We start from the raw sequence: 20,812 nt of genomic DNA on the forward strand, positions 1-20,812 counted from the left end.
CCTTCCTTCCTTCCTTCCTTCCTTCCTTCCTTCCTTCCTTCCTTCCTTCCTCTCCATTGTTTTTTTTTTTTGAGACAGGCTGACCTTGAACTCCCACAAATTCACCTGCCTCTGCTTTCCAAGTGCCACCATGCCCAGCCCCACTGCATTTTCAATCTGTCTCCAAGAAGCCTGTTCTCAGTCTCAAGATATCACCTAACTCAACAACTCATTTATTAGAAAATTCTATGGTTAGCTGGGCATGGTGGCATACGCCTTTAATTCCAACACTCAGATGGCAGAGGCAAGCGGAACTCTGAGTTGGAGGCCAGCCTGGTCTACAGAATGAGTTCCAGGGTGGTCAGGGTTACACTGAGAAACCCTGCCTCAAACAAACAGACAAACTAATAAACTGAAAAAGAAAGGCCTATGTTTGAAGTAGAGAGGTCTGACTGTTCTAAGAAATTCACCTGGCGCTCAGCGAGATGGCTCACAGGTACAAGCAGCTGCACAAGCCGGACAGCCTGAGGCAGCTCCCTGGTCCATGATGAAAGAAAGAACCAGTTTCCAAAAGATGTTCTTTGACCCCCACACATTCTGTAGTATCCATGTATACCCAGACACAAGCATTCATGGGCATACATACTAATAATAAGTGAAAATAAATTTTATTTGGGAATTAGTCAAAGGCCAGACTCACTAATGTAATGTGACCTTGATAAATTAACTTTAACCTCACAGTAGTAAAACTTATAAAATAGCTGGGTGCAGTGGTACACACCTATAATTCTAGCACTCTGGGAGGCAGAGACAGGGGGCTCTCTGTGAGTTCAAGGCCAGCCTGGTCTACAAAGTGAGTCAAGGACATCCAAGGCTACACAGAGAAACCCTGTCTTGAAAAGCCAAAAAAACAAAACAAGACCTTAGAAAATAACATTTATTCTATAACTACACAGAATAGTTAAAAGATAAAATTCAAAAATATTTTTAACACTAAAAAACATAAGATAGAAGTAAAAAGTCATTAAGTTGCTATAAGAAATAAAAAGGCAATTCATGTAGCCTACTAGCTTAGTGCTGTAGGCTTCAGGGTCTCTGGAAGTATTTGTTCAGTATAAATATTTTCAGTGTCTCTGAGCTGTAGTAGATCAGTGGTATGAGTGAAATAAGCACTTTTAAATAAAGAAATAAATATTTACTGCTATAAACTTTTATGTTTTTTATTATTGATAACAAAACACCATTGGCATTCAGCCTCATTAGTTTTATGGACCTCTAATCCTATAGAAAACTGACAGCTGCATAGTAACCCACAATCCTTATTGTTGGAGCTTTGTGCCCATCCAGGTCGGGATCATGTCTAGGATCACTGAGTTATGTCATATGAATTCAACTATGTACTCATAGAGAAGGAGGGGAAAAGAGAAAAAAAATTAAATAGGAGAGCAGTTTGCTCAAAATTCTATTTAGTGCGTTCAAATATTAGGTACAGTGAGACAAGAAACATGAATGAATGCACTGGTCAAAAGACTAACAAATCTAGGTATGAGATGAGAGACACAAAGCCACATATACTCTACTTTGTGGCAATTCAGGGATTTCAAGGTATTAATTGGCTATCATTTTCATCTTACATGCTGACTTGCACTAGCCCCAACTTCACTTCATTAGACATATGAGCTTATAGAGTCAACATATACCTAACAATTGGCAAATCTCTCTTTTAGAAAAATCACAATTTTATCTGTTTTGTTTTGTTTGTGTGTGTGTGCAAGCATGCCATGGCACATGTGTGGAGGTCAGAGGACAACTTTTGGGAATTGGTTCTCTTGCTCTACCATGCAGGTCCAAGGGATCGAAATAAAGTTGTCAGGCTTGGCAGCAAGTGCTTTGACCTGCTGAACCACCTCACCATCGCTTATGAAAAGGAAATTCTCAGATTGTTTGATTCTACCTCACAGAATCTTAGACAGACATTGGATTAATAAGCATGTGGCTAAGCACTGTTACTGTGACAAGCATTTTCACAAAGCATGCCCCTGAACAGAACAGTAGGTCATACCTGGTCTCCAGGCTGGCAGCCTTTTGAAGCATCTCCTCTGTAACAATATCGGTGTTATAAAACTCCCTGAGTGCACGCAGCAGCTCTTCTTTCCGATGGGCAGGCAGGCTCTCGGCGTTGAGCAGTGCTCTGGCTCCAGAACGCACCTGCCTGCGCTCTAGATCTTCCAGCAGGCGCAAGCCCTCCTCTGAGCCAATGGGAGCCTGGAACTCCTTGGCCAGCTGTTGCTTCAGATGGTTGTCATAGTAGTTAGAGATGGCATGGCAGGAGGTGCAGAGCAACAGCACATCGTGGGAGTTGTGGTCCTTCATCTCAATGGGGAAATGCTTGCGGTACTCATGTGGAATGATATTTTTCCTGGAATGAGCCCACCGCAAAAGCAATGCTCATCAGCTTATGATACAGAGCACATATGGAGCTAGCAGGTAAGATCCTGAGACTAACCTGGGCCTAAACATGACTTGGAAGGCTTGGGCAGGACCACTCAATAGGGGGTACATGAAGGCAATACTATCTATGCCACTAAAAGGTCCAGCTGCCTGCCTTAACTACCTGTGCTTTTTAGGGTCCTTTCTCCTTGAAGTAAGTACAGACTACCTGCTGTCAGCACGCTCCTAGAAAGAAGAGTCTCAGAGAAATTAAATGACATTATAATGGTGTTCGATACCACACAATAACTCTCAAAGAAGTCCAGTGGGCTGAGCAAACCGATTTCCTTTATCTGCAGACTCCCTTACTCTGACATTACTTAGTGGCTCACCAAAGTCTGTCATCGTTTTCTAAGTACAACTAAGTTCTCAGGAAAAATTCTCAGTGGCAACAGTTGTTCCACTTTGCAAAGAAAGAAAGCAGGAAAGTGAATCAGTGAAGAGAGGCATGGTGGCACATGACTATAATTCTAGCACTTGGAAGGCTAAGTCAGGAGGTTATCCACATTTAAGGCTATGTAACAAAATTCTGTCTCAGCTGGGCAGTGATGGTGCATGCCTTTAATCTCAGCACTTGGGAGGCAGAGCCAAGTAGATCTCTGAGTTCAGGCCAGCCTAGTCTACAGAGTTCCAGGACAGCCAGGGCTACAAAGAGAAATGGTGACTTTAAAAAATACATAAACAAAGTAAAAGAAGAAGGAAATATTCTGTCAAAAAATGAGAAAAGTGATGTCTGAAAAAAATTAAGACTACAAGAAGATAACACTACCATCAAAAATTAAAAAATAAATAAAACACACCAGAAATGGTGGAAGGAAGAGAGGGAATGGGGAAGCAGGTAGGGAGGGAAGCTGGCAGAGAAGGAGGAGAGAGAATTACTACGGAGAAGGCCAAGTATAGGTACTGAAGGCCAGTGGCCAGCCCTATGTTCCCTGTAGGAGCCCTAACGTGAAGTATGGCCCCAGGAAATTCTAACGAACACTAAGGCTCAGAAAGCGTGACAGCTTCAGTGTGGGATACAGGGATCTAGTTTTAACAGGACTCAAGCCACCAGAGATGGCAGGCAGCATGCTGAAGCTGTTAGGAAAACTGTGGTGCTTGTAGAGCTAGCTAAATCTCTCTGCCATGTGGGGAAACACACAGGCATTTGAGGGCTCAACATATGACTACAGAGACAACTGTCACAGGGGGTAGATTACTTAGTGAGCACTATACTCACCGGATGTAGGTATCTGTCTTGCCACAGACAACACATAGGTTCTCTTTAACCATCAAGTAATAATCTCCTGGAGATTCTGGTCTTCCTGCAGGTTCAAACTGTAGCCTGACCACAAAAGGTTCTTTACTCACCAGCTCTTAGGAAAGAGAAAACATATCAGTGCTGGGCTGCTCCCACCTCTGCTACCTGTAACTATTGCTTGTTGTGTGCAGCAGAGAACCCCATTATGACTACCTGGTCCCACATATCTCAAGGTCTCTTTGCCTTCCTCCAGTACCCTCCTCCACACCCTACTCACAACAAGACCCTATTTGTAAATAAAGATGGCAGATGACTCTCTTACCTCCAATGCCTTTGTCCAAGTACCACTGAGCTTTCCTCCGGTCACAGGTGCACAAGGGCTGTCCATCAGGAGCTTGGAGAAAGCAGTTATCATAAAGAGGTGATTTTCTGCAGGGAAAAGAAATCTCATACTGAAAGCTGTTGGTCAAGCCACCCAAGACCTTCCCACACTCTCTTCTGAGAGATTCAAGCTATTCTCAACACCAGAATCAAACACACTACATATAGAAAAAACAAAACAACAACAACAACAAAAAAAAAACAACCATCATTTGATCCTCAGTCTGCTTGGCTAGGAAGTGGAGCTATGAATGAATTCTTGATGCCTCTATGGACTGAGATAGTGGGAAAAGAGTTGTGTGGTGTTCAGAGCTCCACTGTGAATGAAAACAGGAACAGAGTACTAATAAACTGCCAAATCACTGAATTAAACAGTAAATTAAAACAGCAACAGTTCAAATAAGGTAATGGGGCCATGTGGGTTGATTTCTGGCTCATAGGCAATGCTTCCTTTCACTTAATCATCTAATTCCTAAAGGTGCCATGCTCCAGGGATCATACTTGCACTCAAAGCACTTACTACTCATCCTCCTCAAGTGGTGTCAGTCACACGGGAGAGTCTCAATAGTTACACAAGAGAGTTGGCGTGAGGCTAGAATCTAAATGGACATGAAACCCGAAGGTGCATTTCTCCTGGTATGAGGGCTTCGTGTTATTGATGTTCATAGCCGTCTCAAATAAGGGACAAAAACTATCCCCTTAAAACATTTTATTATCACTAATTTGTTTATTCTGGGGGAGAGGCACACATGTTGTCCATGTGGAGATCAGAGGACAATTTTGGGAGTCAGTTCTCTCTTTCTGCCATGTGGGTTCTGAAGACTGAACCCAGGTCATTAGGTTTGGCAGCAAATGCCTATACATGGTGAGCCATCTTGATGGCCCTATATTTCTTTTATAGGTAGTTAAAAAACCTAAGGCTGCACCAGGGTCAGTGCCAAAGCTAGAGTAAGTTCACTTCATTTCTTTTCCAATTGATAAATAGAAAAGTAAAAAAAGGGGAAAAGAAGAAAACTACACAAAGAAAGTATAGCCCAAATGTCACTAAAAGCACGGAGAATTACATTAACACTGGAGAGTGCCTGCAGCCTGACTAGGGTAAAGGTGAGCCCTGACTCGTCATCATCAGGAAACATATGGGTTACCTGGCAGAATAGCCCACCCCCAGGGGCTTTCTCTTATGTTTCCTGGGGTCTCTCCCTTGGCTGCTGCCTGGCACCATTCCATCAATCTTAGCCTTCCTAGGCCTTGGCTTCTGCTGAGATTCCAGTGCTTCCCCATTAACCTCTTCACCCAACCGGCCAAGTCCTTTGCTTCGGAATGGGATGTCTACCATATCCCTGCATTTCTCCAAGACTTTTCGCCAGCTGATTTGGTCATTGTTTTCCTCCTCATACGGATTTCTATAGAAAGGGTATCCAAGAAGATGGAGAAAGAGAGCCACTGAAATCTGCGCATCCCTGGCAGCATAAGTTACCTGAAGAAAAAAGTCAGAAGTCAGTGGGATATGGAGGACAAGCCAGTGAGAGTACCCTCACAGTCAATTACAAAACCCTGGGTTCTGCCAGGCAGTGGTGGCACACACCTTTATCCCAGCACTTGGAAGGCAGAGGCAGGTGGATCTCTGAGACCTCAAGGCCAACCTAGTCTACAGAGTGAATTCCAGCACAGCCAAGCTACACAGAGAAACCCTGTTTTGAAAAAACAAACAAACAAACAAACAAACAAACAAAACCCTGGAATCAAACACCCCCACTCTCTCTCTCAAAGGTATTTTGCCTTTAATCCCAGCACTTGGGAAACTGAGTCAAGAGGACAGCCTCGAGCTTAAGGCCAGCGTGAGCTCAATGTGAGGCTGTATGTCTAATACAAAACCAAACATAAAAGTCTATTATGGTAGTTGGACATATAATTTACTTGGTAAAGTGCTTGCCTGGCAAGCATAAACACATGAGTTTGATCCCCAGAAACCATGTAAAAAAAACTGAGCATGCTGACATTTTTCTTTTTTGGGGGGAATGGGGGATGGGGGTTGAGACAGGGTTTCTCTGTGTAGCCTTGGCTCTCCGGACTTACTTGGTAGGCCAGGCTGGCCTCGAACTCACAGAGATCCGCATGCCTCTAGCTCCCAGAGTGCTGGGATTAAAGGTGTGTACCGCTGCATGTGGCTTTATTAAGATTAATAAAGCCATTTTTCATTCACTATCATCACCAAAAAGAAATAAAAAATTACCAAGTTGGTGGTACATACCTTTAATCCCAGGAGAGGCAGGCAGATCTCTGTGAGTTCAAGGCTAGCCTGGTCTACATACATTTCCACATCAACTAGGACTACATCCTGTCTTAAAAATAAAGTGTTTTCAAAGCACAAAGAAGTAACTTACTCAGGGTCACAACAAAACAGTAATTGCTGTGGAAAACAAACTCAGATAATTCAATACCTGGAATTTTACCATAGGATCATATTAATCTTAAACACAAATTAATTTTGCTAAATTTTTCCTAACATTTTGAAAGGATGAAGCAGTAACTGACTTGAAGACAACAGAAGGTTAAGACCTAGAATTAGAGATGGTGGTAGTCCAAAGAGCCAAAACCACATTGGTTTGAGCCACAGAGACCAAGAAGGCATGGAGGAATGAAGGCAGAAGTTATCTGTGAAAGATCAGTGAAGAGGTGAAAATGACCAGAAGGAAACCACTTTTAAACACTTGTCAACTAACTTGTCTGCACAACAGGGCCAAGAAACTACCTCTTCCTGCCTTAAAATAGTAAGATTTTAAATCACAGGGGTGAAAAGATGGGTCAGTGGTTAAGAGCACTGGCCACTTTCTCCGAGAACCTAGGTTCAATTTCCAGCACCCAAATGGCAGCTCACAACTGTCTGTAAATCTAATTCCAGGGGATTTGGCACCTTCACATGGACATACATGCAGGCAAAATACCAGTGCACATAAAATTAAAAAAAAATAAATAAATCTTTGTAAAAAAACAAACAAACTTAAATCACATAATGGCAAAAACAGAAGGCCTACATACAGCTATACAAAGTACAATCTAAGGTAAATACAGAATGTCTCCTGAACAAAAGGAAGGAATACAGGACAATCTGTACAGTCAATGGTAAGATCACAGTATCCTCCCCAACACCCAACCCCCCAGTGTATGGACAGTGGGAGTTACTCCTCCGGGGTAAAAGACTAAAGGGTTCATTTCTGGAAAAATCAAGCAGCCAGAGAGAATAGATGCATGATTGCTGACATCCGACCAACCACAGCTACTGACAATGGAGCCCACCAGCCCCCAAAGCCCTGCCATACCTGCTTTGTATTCAACCCACTTTTTGTTTGTTTGCTTGTTTTTGTTTTTCCAAAACAGGGTTTCTCTATGTAGTCCTGGCTGTCCTGGAACTTGCTCTATAGACCAGGCTAGCTTCAAACTCAGAGATTCGCCTACTTGTGCCTCCTGAGTGCTGGCATTAAAGATATACACCAACACTGTTTGATTCAATCTACTATTTTTTTTTTTATAAAATCAGGTGCAAATACTATTCCCTAAAATTCTTTTTCAAGATTTATTTATTTTTATTTTGTGTGTATAAGTATTTGCCCAAATGTATATATGTGTGGCAGGTGCCCATGGAGGTTCGAAGAAAGCAGTAGCTCTCCTGGGATAGTTAGGGGTGGTTGTAAGTCACCATATTTAGAGTCAGGAATGGAATCTGGGCCCTCTGCAAGAGCAGCAGTGTTCTTAGTCACTCAGCCATCTCTCCAGCCCACTAAGACTTCTCTGAAATCTTAACCATTATGCTTGTAATTAGAAAAAAACAGCACTGTTAAATATTTAGTTCCATTTGTTTATTTGTGTGTATGTATGGCTGCATGTGTCAGTGTGTATGTAGGGTTGGAGGACAACTTGCTGGAATCAATTCTCTCCTTCATCAAGTGGATCCTAGGGATTCAAATAAGGCTTTCAGGCTTAGTGGCAAGTACTGAGTCACCTTGCTGGCTCTAATTATTAACTCTCCCCTGGCAGTGGTGGTGCACACCTTTAATTCCAGAACTTCAGAGGCAGAGGCAGGTGGATCTCTGTGAACTAGAAGCCAGCCTGGTCTTCTTTCTTGACTACTTTCTGACACAGAAAGTCAGGTCTTCATCCTCAGAGAATTCTTCCTAGTTGCTCCTTACCTTTTCTCCCAATTTACAAGCAACTGGAATTACCTTCTTTGTTCTCTGTTTAGAAAGGCAACCCTCTTTCTGTACACCCTATCCCATGGCTACCAAGAGCTTCTTTGCCTTTCATTAAATACATCCTCTATTTTTTGCTCACTCCTAATTATCTATGTACTCAACCTTCTTGGTCTGAAGATAAGAACCAGACAGGAAAAAATTTCCAACAGTTATAGCTGTGAGTCACCATGTCCAACTTCATGTGACATGATCCTATCAATTTTCATCCATGTTAAAGCTGGAAAACTGGAACATGTCTGAAATGCCAGCACTTGGGAGGCCAAGGCAAGAAATCACAAGTTTATAGCACGTGTCCTTTTTATCTGTTGAATAATATGCCATTGTGTACCTGTACTACATTTTATTTACTCATCAGCTGATAGATCTTATCAGATTCTTTTTTGTTTTGTTTTATTTTTCAAGACAGGGTTTCTCTGTGTAGCTCTTGCTGTCTTCGAACTAGCCCTGTAGACCAGGCTGGCCTCTGCTGGAATTAAAAGCATATGCCACCACACCTGGCTTTTCTTATCATCTTTTATGTCTCTTTTTTCATTTGTTTGTCTTTGTCCGTGTGTGTGTGTGTGTGTGTGTGTGTGTGTGATACTGGAAACCGAGTCCAGGCCCTGAGCATGACATGAAAGCTACACCGTTAACCCTAGTGTCTCCTTAAATATGAATGGACAATCAAGGTTCTAAACATCTGGAAAATCTCTAACATGAAAGCCAAGGACCAAAACAAGTATTTATGAGAAGGAATCTGAGGAAAAGAAGTAATGCGAGGGAATGGAAAGAAATCAGAAATCCTTCCTGCTCTATGTGAAGATGCTGAATCCCTTAAGCAGAAGTCCAGGCTGTTTCAACAGTGTGTGCTCAGGCTGGACACAGCTGGAGGTGAGAGTGCTGCTGCTGTACAGCCTGACTACCTGAGTTACAGCCAGACCTGTACAGCCTGACTACCTGAGTTACAGCCAGACCTGTGCAAAAGCCAGATACAGCAGCATGCATCTGTACTCCCAGCATCCCACACCACGACAGCAGACAAAGACAAGAAAACATGACATTGTCTCAAAAAAAAAAAAATTAGAGTATCAATTTGGGGGATCCAATACTCCAAAAAGAATAAGTTCTAAAAACAAAACAAAACAAAAAAAAAAAAAAAAAAAAAGGAGAGTAGGAAATTTTCAAAGAAAATGATCTAAGGATTCCTTCCTGAACTCGAAGACAAGAACATCCAGACAGAGAGGGTTCAGTCCACTAAATCCCCTACCACTGTGAGTAAACGTGACCTCTACTCATGTTTACCTCCATGGATTTCAAATAAGGAAGGAAAGAGAACTTTGAGAAAGAAGAGTCGCACACTCAAATGTTAGAAGCTGGAACACAAGTTCTGAAAGAAAATGGCTTTTGCCCTAAACTGCTAATAGCCAAACCACTGGCTAAGAGAGGGAAATCATTTATCCTTTTTGGTTTGTTTGTTTATTTTGAGACAGGGTTTCTCTGTGTAGCTTTAGCTGTCCTAGACTTACTCTGTAGACCATGTTGGCCTCGAACTTACAGAGATCCACCTGCCTCTGTCTCCCGAGTGTCGGGATTACAGGTGCACCTCACCTGGCCGCTTATCCTTTCAGACTTGCAGGGTAACAAAAGGACAAAAACCAAAGGATCAACTGTAGAAGAGAGGTGGAAGGAACAGATGGATAAAAGAAGCAAATTTCAGATTTCAGTGGACAGCAGGTCTGGAGACCCAACATTCCTGAGCAAAATGGGCAGCAGAGGGCCACAGGAAGACAGCAGAGGACCACAGAAGGACAACGGAGGGCCAAGGGGACAAAACAGAAAGCTGAAGGAGAACAACAGGGAGGGACAACAGAGGGCCAGGGAACAACAGAAGGTTGCAAGGACAGAAGGACAGTTACTCAATACATCTGAAACAGCCAATAGAGCCACAATTCTGCTAAACGGGCTGGGGTTAAATTAATAGTGTGCAGAAAACTAAGAAAACAAAAATACAAATCATATATTCCGGGAAAACAAAGTATTGTTCCTGATGAAAATGGTATATCTATTTATACTGAGGAAATGGGGTAGGGAACAATGCTTGTTTGGGACCCAGGAGCTGGAAGAGCCCTAAGCCATAACTTCTATTCAAGAAGTCAAAACATACTAAGCACAAATAAGAAAGAATGACATATGCATGTACTCTAGAATTATAATGGTAATTACCAGAAAGAAATTGAAGTGGTCACCTCTGAGAGGGAAGAGCAAAAGAAGGAATGGGGTGGCAAAGGTAGAGAGCTGCTTACTGTTTCTTATGGTGAGATTTATAGCATTTTAAAAATGTTTGTGCATTTGTATTTCTGGGGAAAAAAAAACATTTCTGAAGTGCCAGCATATTCCGAACTAAAATAGAGACTCTAATATTTCATTTAAGCAGCATGAACATTACTGTCTTGAGCATCCCCTGACAGGAAGTCTCCTTTAAGGCCTCTCTGCCCAATGCTCACACTGACAACTAGAACCAACTACTCTGATCACAGGTACCTGGTCTTCAGTAAGATTCTCAGCATCCCAGTTGCTGCAGCGAAGTAGAAGGGACTTGTCAAGTGGAAAGTTCAGAATAGTCTCAGCAAGTGATTTCAGGCTAAGCCCATTACAAAGTATATTGTTTCTACAAGAAAGAAATAAAACCAAGTATCAAAAGTGAGCAAATGGCATGACTAGGAAAAAATTTAAATGACCAATAAACATAGAACAAATAAGCACAAGAAATCAAAGCAAATGGTGATTCGCTGCCAGACTGCCATTTTTTTTTTTAAAACAAGTACATCTAGTATTAATGGAGCATAAAATCAATTAGGCTCATGTAAAATGCATAGACTGGACATCTTTGTGATTGTTATAAAAAACAGTTTAATAATAACTATCAAAAACTAAAATACAAAAATTCTCTGATCTAGCAATTCCTTTTCTGGGAGTTTATCCAAAGAACAAAGATACTTAAGTGGATATTCTTTGTAGCACTACTTGTAGCAAAAAGATTTGTAAACAGACAAACTATCCTTCAATGGTGCTCATGCTTTATGATTTTATACATGAAAAAAATGACAAGGCTATTTTTATCAGGGAGGTAAGAGTAAAAAAGCCAGTAATTATTTCTGTTGTTTAAAACTTCCTGATTAAAATTGCTGCAGGGGGCTAGAGAGATGGCTCAGAGGTTAAGAGCACATGCTGGTCTTGCAGGGAACTCAGATTTGATTTCCAGCACCCAAGTGGCAGCTCACAACCATCTGTACCTCCAGTTTGAGGGTGTCCGATGCCCTCTCTCACCTCCTCAGTCACTGCACACTTGTGAGCACTTGCACAGATGCAGGGAAAACACCAGTACACAGAAATAAACATCAATATTTTTTAAAATTGCCGGGGGGTAACAAAAAGGATCCTGTTCTTGATCTTCAGAGATTACAGACTAACCAAGAGATGTATGTGGAATTCGGGAAACATCAGCGGGCTCCGGAGATGACACAGGGTATGGGCACCTCCCACTGAGTTTAATCCCCATCCACATACATAAGGAAATAACAGACAAGTTAGGAGCAAGCTGTCCTTTGACCTCCCCATGTGTCTCTTGGAGCACACACACTCTCACACACACATACATCAAGAACATTTTAAGTAAATAGAATGAAAACATTAAGAGCCAGTGTGGTGGTACATGCTTGTCATTCCGGGGCTTGGGAAGAGTTGGAGTTCAAGATCATCCTCAGCTACATGGAGTTCCAGACCTGCAGGGTTATGTCAGACCTTATTTGTTAATTCGTTTAAAATGTTTCCATCTTTGAACGTGTGTGTGTGTGTGTGTGTGTGTGTGTTACGTACCTGTGTGTGCACATTCATGTGAGTGTAGGTACACACATGCCACAGCATGCATTTGGAGGTCAGTGGGCAACCTTGAATAATCGTCCTTGTCTTCTAGGACAAGGTGTGAGACAGGGTCTCTCTTCTGTTCATGACTGATTTGCCAGGCTGGCCGGGCAGGGAGCTTCATGAGATTCTCCTGTCTCCACCTCTCACAGCAGGCAGGAGTTCCGGGATTACAGATATGCACTACCTCACTTGGCTTTATATGGGTTCTGGGGATTCAAACTTAGGTCTTCTTACTTTCATGACAAGCACTTTAACCCACTGAGCCATCTTCCCAAGCCATGAGACCCTGTCTTAAAGGGGGGGAAGCTGGGCATACAAACTTTTAATCCTAACATGTGGAAGGCAGAGGCAGGAGGATAACTGTGAGTTTGAGGCCAGGCTGGTCTATACAAGCTCCATGCTAGCAAAGGCACATAGTAAGACCCTGTCAAAAAAAAAAAAAAAAAAAAAAAAAAAAAAAAAAAAAAAAAAAAAAAAGAGTACTAATGACACAGACTTTTTAAAAAGGTAAAAAGTAGTAAGGCTTAGTCAGTATAGTACTTGCCCAGCATAAAGCCCTGGGATCAATCCCCAGTACTACTGAAAAAAACAATATAAACAAACAAAACAAAAAAACACTAAGTGATACAGTACCTGCCTAGCATGCACAAGGCCCTGGATTCAATCCCTGGTACCAAAATAATAACAAGAAAAGCCAGTCCATAAAAGCAGACAATGCATGACAATGGTCCAGAAGGAACATCTGGAAGTCACAGAGCAGCACACAGGCGGGCGGAGGCTTCTGTCATTGTTGCAACACAGCACCCTCGGGGACTGCAGGATCCAAAACTACTGCGGTGAGGAAGAACAGGAAGCCTTCCCTCGCCAAACAAGCAGTCAGCAGTTACATCTCATCGGCAGGGACACATAAAACACACACAAAAGCCCAGGCACACCGGAATACAATAAATAGGTCTTGGTTAAATGCATGGAAATTAAGGATACTGGGGAGATACTAAACTTTCTTTAATTTTACTAAATACCACTAAAGTGGAGGCTGGAGTGTAGCTCAGTGATGAAGCATATACATAGTATGCACAAAGGTCCAATCTCCAGCAATAAAATTATTCCATTTAAAATGAAGGTTCTTGGGCTAGAAATACAGTCCAATGTTTTAGCACTTGCCTAATTTATTCAAGTGCTAAAGCTCAATTCTCAGTACCAAAAACATTAAAAAAAAAAAAAAGACAAATAAAATTAAAGGTCTGATAAAAGTTTCATTCTTGATCAAAAGGAATAACTCAATCGGTAAAGTACTTTCTGTGCAAGCATAAGGACCTGAGTTTGATCTCTCAGAACCCACTTAAAAAGGCCAGGTATGGTGGCACACTCCTTTGATCCCAGCACTCAGGAGGCAGAAGCAGGTGGACTGCTGTGAGTTTGAGGCCAGCGTGGTCTACAGAGTAAGTTCCAGGACAGTCAGAGAAGTTATACAGATCAACCCTGTCTCAAAAAACAAAAATAAAAACAAACAAAAAGGGCAGGTGTGGCAGAACACGCCTGTCATCCCAGCACTTTGAGGAGGAGACAGAAGGCTTGATGGCCAGCCAGGACAGTCAAATCTGTGAGCTCCAGATTCAATGAGACTCAGTTTCAACAATAAAGTGGGGTGGGATGGTAGTACACACCTTTAATCCCTGCACTGGGGAGGCAAAGACAGGCAAGCAGGTCTCTGAGTTCAAGGCCAGCCTGGTGTACATAGTGACTTCCAAGCTATACACAGCTATTTAGTGAAACTCTGTTTCCAACAACTACAAAATGAAATGAAGAACAATTGAGGAAGACTTCACAGTGACCTCCGGCCTCCACACATGCACACATGCACCTCAACACACACCTACGATTTCATTCTCATCTGCATCCGTAACTTATATGCTTATCATTTCATGATAATATCCATGTTTAGCCTAATTCTTGTGGGGGTATTTTTGAGATAGGTGTTCATGATCTAGCCCAGGCTGTCCTCAAACTCATGACCCTCCTGCCTCAGCCTCTTGAGTGTTGGTAGTACAGGAGTTCACTACCACACCCAGCCCATCTTTAGCCAAACTGACACCCATTTTGCATTTACTCAGAGAATTCAATGCACTTTTAAATTACATACATTCATTTAAGTGTCTCCAAATACAAAGAAAGAGCTCAGAAGGAAAAATCACTCAAATTATTATTGTGTCAAAACTATAGTGATGATATGATTATAATGGCAGTTAAATTAAAATTCATTTAGTAGGAAAAACCCTGACTCAAAAAACCAAAACAAAAAAATTCATATATTGCTGTATATATATAACACACAGTATTCCTCAGTTCTTCTTATTGCTTAATCATTTAAACCCCACACCAACCCTATGAGGTAAGATTATCTCCACAAATGAGGAAACCGTGAGGTGTACTACCTTACAAAAGTCACACAGCTGGTAAGAAACAGCATTAACAATCCAGATATGTAGTCTCTCCTGACTCAACATGTCACCCTCTATACTCAGAAGAATGCAGAGAGGTCTAGTAAAATGCAGCTTCTGGCCCCAGCAGTGGTAGCACAAGCCTTTAATCCCAGCACTCAGAAAGCAGAAGCAGGTGGATCACAGCCAGGACTGATATACAGAAACCCTGTCTCAAAAAAATAAAAAATAAAAATAAAAATAAAAACTGGGCACAGTAGTACATGCCTATAATCCCAGCATTCAGGAAGGAGAAGCAGGTAGATCTTTGTGAGTTCCAAGGCCAATCTGGTCTATAAAGAGAGTCCAGGACAGCCAAGGATACACAGAGAAACCCTGTCTTGAAACCACCCCACACACACACAAAAAAAAAAAAAAGGAAAAAGAAAGCATGCAGCTTTCTTCTTTAGTTCAAACTTTGCAGTTTTAATTTTTATAATAATATTTTCACATAATACTAAGAAAAAAATTATACTTCACTAACAAAGTGAACAAAGCAACAAACCAAAATAAAAATTCACTTTTGCTCAAAAGTTCAGACAGGCACAGATTTCAATTAAGCTTTCTCTGAGACTATGACAGTCTTCCACCTTGTAGTGACAGTGTCATTTAAGACAGGAGAGGCTGTCCTGTTCTTATCAGTGTAAATGAGGACTGTAGTTTCAGGAGATGGTTCAACAGTTAAGAGCATTTGATACTCTTGTGAAGAACCCAGGTTTAGCTCCCAACTCTCACATAGTGGCTCACACCACTCTGTAACTCCAGTTCCAGGGGATCTGATGCCTTCTTCTGGACTCCACAGGCACAAACAAACATAGATGCAGGCAAAACACTCAAAATACATAACAATAAATAAATAAAATTTAAGTGAATAAATAAATAATGAGTATTGTGCATGTGCCTGAGGAATTAAGTGTGACTTTTAAAAAGATGAGTTAAAATAGTTTCCACAGAAGAAAGGGCTAAGACGGGAAGCCCCTCTCTCTAAATCAAGGACAAGGTGGACCATTATTTGGGCCTAAGACAGGGTCTTGCAAACTCAAATGCTGACCAGAGGTTAGGTTTACCATAGGAGTGGTGAGGACTTGGAAAATTAAACTAAATACACACAGGGTTGGAGAGAAGGCTCAGCAGTTAGGAGCACTGACTGCTCTTCCAGAGGACTGAGATTCAATCCCCAGCACCCACATGGTAGCTCACAATTGTAGATAACTCCCGGGTCTGACATCATCACACAGACATACATGCAGGCAAAATACCAATGCACTTAAAATAAAAATAAATTATTTTTAATAATTGAGCATGGACATTAAGAAAGGAAAGCCCAGGGCTGGAGATATGGCTCAGAGGTTAAGAGGTTAACTGACTGTTCTTCCAAAGGTCCTGAGTTCAATTCCCAGCAACCACATGGTGGCTCACAACCATCTATAGTGAGATCTGGTGGCCTCTTCTGACCTGCTGGCATACGTACATGCAGAATACTGTATAAATAATAAATAAATCTTTAAAAAAAAAAAGAAAGAAAGAAAGGAAAGCCCAAACCTGGCCCATTTTTGCCGCCTACAACTCTGTACTGAGGTCAGGTCATGTAATTTCTGAAGAGAAGCCACAAGTACAAATTCTTGTATGTAGTCTGCTGAATTTAAAACAGACTTCACATGTGAAAAAATAAACAAGCCAGGCAGTACTGTTTATTTGATCCCAGCACTTGGGAGGCAGAGGAAGGCGATCTCTGTGAGTTTGATCTATAGAGTGAGTTTCAGGACAGCTAGGGCTACACAGAGAAACCTTGTCTTGAGAAACCAAATAATAATAATAATAATAATAATAATAATAATAATAATAATTTTTAATTTTAAAAAGAAAACAAAAGCCTATAGCTCTAACTTTGCTACTTGGTTTATAACCTCTTTTATAAACAATTAGTTTCACCAAAAAAGAGAAATTTTAGCCAACCAAACTTTCTCAGACATTGGTATTTCTCCTCACAAATTCAAAATGCATTTCCAGAGCCTTTAGGTTTCTAATGAATTCTGAATGCTTCATTATTGATCCCCAGTAATCACAGCTCATGTACAATGTTTACCCCACAGGAATCCTGGCATACATACAAACCATACCCCTGCTTCATGGCTAGGTAGCGGAGATCCAGAAAACCCCTAACAATGAGGCCATAATCCTGTAGAAGCTTGCTGGCATCTTCTGAGCATCCCACTCCTACTTTTAAGATGGTGCTATCTGCCAATATGTCCAAAAGCGTTCTTGGTAGTGTTTTGCCTCCATAAATCAGCCTGGGCAAGCGAACCAATGCACAGAAGCCACTTGGGGAAGCCATCTGTAGGAGTGACAAAGGACTGGCTTTGCCTTCCAGATTTACCTGTAAAAGGGCAAGACAGAGCACAGTTCACATCCTTACACAGCAGCATCACATAAGGAAACTCTAACCAAAAAAAATACACACACACACAAAACAAAACAAAACAAAACAAAACAAAACAAAACAAAACACCAATATACAAGAACCATTCTTAGCTTCCCAAAGGGAGAAGCAGAGTGGATTTAAGGTTAAATGCAAGGACAGCCTGTTCTACAGATATAGGGCCTTATAAAGCATCAGTCTGAATAAACTTCACAGGGCCAACTATAGGCCCTGAAATCTGATCAGTGCTGCCTCAAGAGCAAGTTTCAAAAGGAAGTCGAGGCCAGGCATGGTAGCCTTTGCTTTTAATCCCAGCATAGGACATGGGGTAATCTATGAATCTGAGGTCGGCCTGATCTACATATTGAGCTCCAAGCCAGCCAAAGCTATAGAGTGGTGCTCTGTTTCAAAAACACAAAACAAGTAACAGTGAAGAGCTCTGTTGGTATAATAGATCCTGGTGGGACGGAGTCACAAATAGTGTTCATCAAAAAAAGAAACAAAGCACAAATGCTGAAAATCAGGAAAGACCTTTATATCGTGAGAAGAAAATAACTGTGCATGTTATCTATATACTTACATCAATGTTTAATCTTTTGGGGGTCATAGGTTAAGTTTTAGAAAATGCTGAAAGCATCCCTAGAACATACATACAAAATTTGTTTCTATACAAATCATAAGAGAACCCTTGTAAGGTTTGCAAAAGCAATCCACAAAACAGATGAAACACCCAATACACTCCTTGTCACTTTTCAGCCTATAGTGAAACAGCTTACCAAAGATGGGATAATGGCAAAGCCAACATTATAATTCAAACTTCCCAGTGTCTACAACAGTAGTTCGAAAGGAGAGTGATTTTGCTCCTGAAGGGAAACTTAAGTCTGGAGCAATCCGTGGTCATCACAGTAGAAGAAGGGAATGTGCAGGAATCTAACAGGTAGAATGCAGACCCTGTGGATATCTAATAGCACAAGACATCCAACAGTACACATCTCACAAGCTACTCACAAGCACGGAGTCCTCTGCCAATCATGTCCACAGTGGGGAGGATAGGGAACCCTGTCTGCTCTGACCTGAGTATGAGGCTCACACAGAATTATGTCTACAGAATTATGATGGCATAGTCCTTGGCTTACGGGATTCAGAAACTTTCAGGAAGAGGAGACATACAGACCAAGCAAGCTCTCACACAGAGAAAAATGATATCATAAATACCTTTGAGATTTATCAAACACAGTGTTAAAAGTACTCGGAGAAGAAATATTTCATGCTTGAGACAATCAAGATTACCAGGAGGAAATAGTCAACACCATTAAAAATTGCTGCTAAAAAAAAAAAAGTAAGAGTCTTTGCCCTTAAATTCTACCTTGCTGTTTAGCACAGCCATGATTTACTCACCGAAGTCTTAGAATTTCTTTTTAGGCCATTTTACCAATTGGGTGATTTGCATATCCTCAGAAGGAAGCTGGTGCCACATGTGGTGAAACATACCTTTGATCCCAGCACCTGGGAGGTACAGGCAGGTGGATTTCTAAGAGTGTGAGGACAGCCTGATCTACATAGCAAGTTCCAAGCCAACTGGGGCTATGAAAAACTATGTGTGTGTGTGTCTGTCTGTCTCTCCCTTTCTTATACACACACACACACACGCACACACACAATACTACAAAAAGAAAATAGATAGTATCAAATATCTTAAAAGAAAATTTTAAAATGATAAAAAAAATTATCCTCATATCTAGATAGCTTTCTGAATCCCAAGCTGAATCTAGACTCTTCTTAGCACATCTTCAGAGTTGTAAAAAAAAAAAAAAATCAGATTACCTACAAAGAATCAATAAAACAGAGTGACAATTATCTGAAACATCAACAACAGAAACCAGAAAACAATGGAGTTTAGTCTTAAAAATGACAGAGCTAAAATGCTATACTCGGGAAATAATTTCACAAGACAAAAAAAAAAAAAAAAGAGAGAGAGAGATTTTCAGAATGATGAGTATTTTATTATCAATAAGCAATCAATGAGTATCAGAAATGATTTCTAAAAATCTGGCATAAGGATTAGACATAATGTGTGTGACTGTCATCCCAACACTCATAAGGTTGATACAGGGGACTACTGCAGTTTCCAGACAAGTCTTACAATGCAGTGAGTGCTAGGCCAAGTCATAGCAGTCATGACTTTCATATGTATACCACTGTGCACACGAGGGTACACATATATACATGAATACAGATACCACAAAAACAAAAACCTAGGAAGAACAATCCTCAAAGAAATTAAAAAAAAAAAAAAAAAAAAAAAAAAAAAACAACGTGTGAAGAGCTAGGGATTTAACTCCTTGGTAGACCACTTGCCTAGTATGTATAAATCTCTGGATCCGACCCATAGCACGGCACATAGAGAACATGGTGACACACACATGGGCAGACACATACCCATAATGTTTGTTTTTTGTTGTTGTTAAAGTATTAACAAGCCAGTAGTACAGCAAACACCTTTGATCCTAGTACTTAGAAGGTAAAGGTAGGAGTTCATTATTCTCAATTATGTATCAAGTTTAAGACCAGCCTAGAACCTGTCTCAAAAAAACAAAGTGAAAACAAAACTAAAACAGGGGAGCTGGAGAGATGGCTAAGAGCACCGGCTGCTCTTCCAGAGGTCCTGAGTTCAATTCCCAGCAACCACATGGTGGCTCATAACCATCAATAATGAAATCTGGTGCCCTCTTCTGGTGTGCAGGTGTGCATACAGACATAATACTGTGTAAATAATAAGTAAACCTTTAAAAAAAAACAACTGACTTTTATTGAATGAGTTTTTTTTACTGAATGAGTTTTATTCATTCAGTTGTTTTAAGACAGGATCTTACTTTATAACCCAGGATGGCCTCAAATTCACAACATAGACCAGCATAGCCTCAAACTTGCTGTGATCCTCTTGCCTTGGCATCCCAAGATGCTGACATTACATGTGTTCACCACCACACCTATTTGATGAGCTGCTATTTGATGAGCACTTGCTGTAAGTTAAAACTGTACTGATGCCTTTATAGGGATTGTGTGCTTGACTACTTAGAAGTCACTGGAGGTAGATGTCCTTATATTCCTATTACAAATAAGTAAACAGCTTCTCCAGTTCACAGAATAATCCGTACAAGTGAAACTCATGCAGGCCCTCCTGCCTCCAGAATAGCAATGTAAGGTTACCCCTATCCTGAGGACATCAGCATCATCTGCTAAAGTAGACTCAGAAGCAAGTCAAGAACAAAGTATAATTCTCCTTTCAGCTTATTCTAGTCTTGACCACCCATAACCCAAATCGGGAAAACTAATGAGATTCTTCTTCAGTTATTGCCTTTAACTTACCCATTCACAGTCAATTCCAAGTACTGGAAAATCTTCCAACTCTCTTCTAAGGAAGGGCTGGATTTGATTCCACTCTGCCTCCTGGGATACTGTCACCACCTCTGCCTGGAGTATCCTTTCCTCCCATGAGGCCCTGGGTGCTCTCAGGGCACCAAAGCGAAGCTGGTCATCTTCTGGAGGGGACCACTCCCTCCTACCAGGCACTTGCTGCTGCTGTTGTTGCTGCTGCTGTTGTTGCTGCTGCTGTTGCTGCTGCTGCTGCTGCTGCTGCTGCTGCTGCTGCTGCTGCTGCTGCTGCTGC

The 20,812-nt window shown here is 41.3% G+C and overlaps 1 protein-coding gene across 1 annotated transcript in view; it reads right to left on the reverse strand.

Moving 5' to 3' along the window:
• Window positions 1-20,812, reverse strand: part of Exd2 (exonuclease 3'-5' domain containing 2) — a 35,029-nt gene that overhangs the window by 2,225 nt on the left and 11,992 nt on the right. The window contains exons 2-8 of the mRNA XM_055595506.1: window positions 20,512-20,812; window positions 16,844-17,100; window positions 10,861-10,987; window positions 5,236-5,567; window positions 4,032-4,138; window positions 3,689-3,824; window positions 2,042-2,398 (exon numbers count right to left, since the gene is read on the reverse strand). The exon at window positions 20,512-20,812 is cut by the window's right edge and continues 219 nt beyond it. Coding sequence (XP_055451481.1) covers window positions 2,042-2,398; window positions 3,689-3,824; window positions 4,032-4,138; window positions 5,236-5,567; window positions 10,861-10,987; window positions 16,844-17,100; window positions 20,512-20,812 — 1,617 coding nt within the window. The remainder of the gene's footprint in view (window positions 1-2,041; window positions 2,399-3,688; window positions 3,825-4,031; window positions 4,139-5,235; window positions 5,568-10,860; window positions 10,988-16,843; window positions 17,101-20,511) is intronic.

This window comes from Psammomys obesus, unplaced genomic scaffold (genome assembly GCF_907164565.1).
Source record: "Psammomys obesus unplaced genomic scaffold, mPsaObe1.curated_primary_1811, whole genome shotgun sequence".
NCBI classification, from domain to species: Eukaryota; Metazoa; Chordata; class Mammalia; order Rodentia; family Muridae; genus Psammomys; species Psammomys obesus.